At 47.9% G+C, this 1838-nt stretch overlaps 1 protein-coding gene across 1 annotated transcript in view; it reads left to right on the top strand.

The window, feature by feature from the left end:
- Positions 1 to 448: 448 nt before the first annotated feature.
- Positions 449 to 1838, top strand: part of LOC104074820 (armadillo repeat-containing protein 4-like) — a 90411-nt gene continuing 89021 nt past the window's right edge. The window contains exon 1 of the mRNA XM_009575094.1: positions 449 to 697. Within this exon, the coding sequence (XP_009573389.1) occupies positions 474 to 697 (224 nt within the window). The 5' untranslated portion in view covers positions 449 to 473. The remainder of the gene's footprint in view (positions 698 to 1838) is intronic.

Here is a 1838-nt window from a genome sequence, read left to right on the forward strand (position 1 = left end):
TCCAGGCTTGACGGCTGGGTCTGTCACCCTGCTTTTTCCTCCATTTAAAGAAAATGTCTGGGGGGGTGTCATTGTTTGGGGTTGTATGTGCCTGTCCCCCTGCACATACGGTTTCTAACGGTGGCATCAACTTTACAAGGAGAACCTGAGAGCCTATGTTACAGCCATAACAGAGGCCTTAGGCTCTCAGCTTCCTGAGTTTCTCGTAGCACCAGGAATTAATTAATCAAAATGAAAAAACCTATGTTTTCACCAGATTTCCCTATTTCTTTAAAAATATTTGCAAGTTCTCTTCTTCTATTCCCCCACTTAGGGGATTTAAACAAGTTGAAAGAATCTAATCATTCGTAGATATGTTTATTTCCAATTATGGCATCCACGGCATATTGCATTTATCATCTGAGAGTTCAGTTTGGTCGTTCTCTGACTGTGTTTCTTTGCTAAGGTGTACATCTTTCGTACTAGTTGAGACCATGGGAGCGGCATTGGCGAGAGCAGCTCAGTGGACTGCTGCTGGTTCTGGAACTGGCACACTCGAAATCACCCCTTTGAACGAATCTCTTTTAAATCAAATTATTAAGTTTGCGGAGGACTTCAGCACTAGACATCCTCGGGAAGCAGCATTTGTCTTCAGAGAGCCCCTTGAGTGGAAAACGCAATTGGGCTCTTCAGTATTTGGAGAGGGTTATGAGATCAAGTAAGTCTGAATTGCAGTGTGTTTCAAAGCAAAACTGTGCTCATTTAGCATAAAGAAAGCTTTAGTGTATTTGGGAGGCTGAAATGGGTGGGTTTTTTACTGATACATATTGAAAATTTTGAGTTAAAATTTGTAGGGTTTTTTGAGTTTGAGACTGTTCTGCCTTGGTTGTGATACAGACCTGTTTAGTTAGTGATTTATACAACTTATGTTGTCTCTTCCCAAGACTTTTTACAACATGCATCTAACAGCGATTAACCCTGTGATTTCTGTTAGTGTTCGGAGTGGCTCCTGTGTGGTGGGTTGACCTTGGCTGGCCACCAGGTGCCCACCAAAGCCGCTCTATCACTCCCACTCAGTTGGACAGGGGGAGAAAAATACGACGAAAGGCTCCTGGGTCAAGATAAGGACAGGGAGATCACTCACTGATTACCATCACGGGCAAAACAGACTCAAATCGGGGAAATTAATTTAATTTCTTGCCAATCAAAAGTTAAGAGTAGGATAATGAGAAATAAAAACACCTCTCCCCCACCCCTCCCTTCTTTCTGAGCTCATCTTCACTCCCGATTTTCTCTACCTCCTCCTCCCGAGCGGTGCAGGGGGACGGGGAATGGGGGTTGCGGTCAGTTCAGAATGTGTTGTCCCTGATGTTCCTTCCTCCTCACACTCTTCCCCTGCTCCAGCGTGGGGTCCCACCCATGGGAGACAGTCCTCCACGAATTTCTCCAACATGAGTCCTTCCCACAGGCTGCAGTTCTTCACAAACTGCTCCAGCATTTGTCCCTTCCACAGGGTGCGGTCCTTCAGGAACAGACTGCTCCAGCGTGGGTCCCCACAGGGTCACAAGTCCTGCCAGGAGCCTGCTCCAGCACGTGCTTCCCATGGGGTCACAGCCTCCTTTGGGCATCCACCTGCTCCGGGGTGGGGTCCTCCATGGGCTGCAGGTGGATATCTGCTCCACTGTGGACCTCTATGAGCTGCAGGGGGACAGCCTGCCTCACCATGGTCTTCACCACGGGCTGCATGGGAATCTCTGCTCTGGTGCCTGGAGCACCTCCTCCCACTCCTTCTTCTCTGACTTTTGTGTCTGCAGGGTTGTTTCTCTCACATATTCTCACTCCTCTCTCCCAGCTGCTGC

Source organism: Fulmarus glacialis, unplaced genomic scaffold (genome assembly GCF_000690835.1).
Source record: "Fulmarus glacialis isolate BGI_N327 unplaced genomic scaffold, ASM69083v1 scaffold5263, whole genome shotgun sequence".
Taxonomy (NCBI): Eukaryota; Metazoa; Chordata; class Aves; order Procellariiformes; family Procellariidae; genus Fulmarus; species Fulmarus glacialis.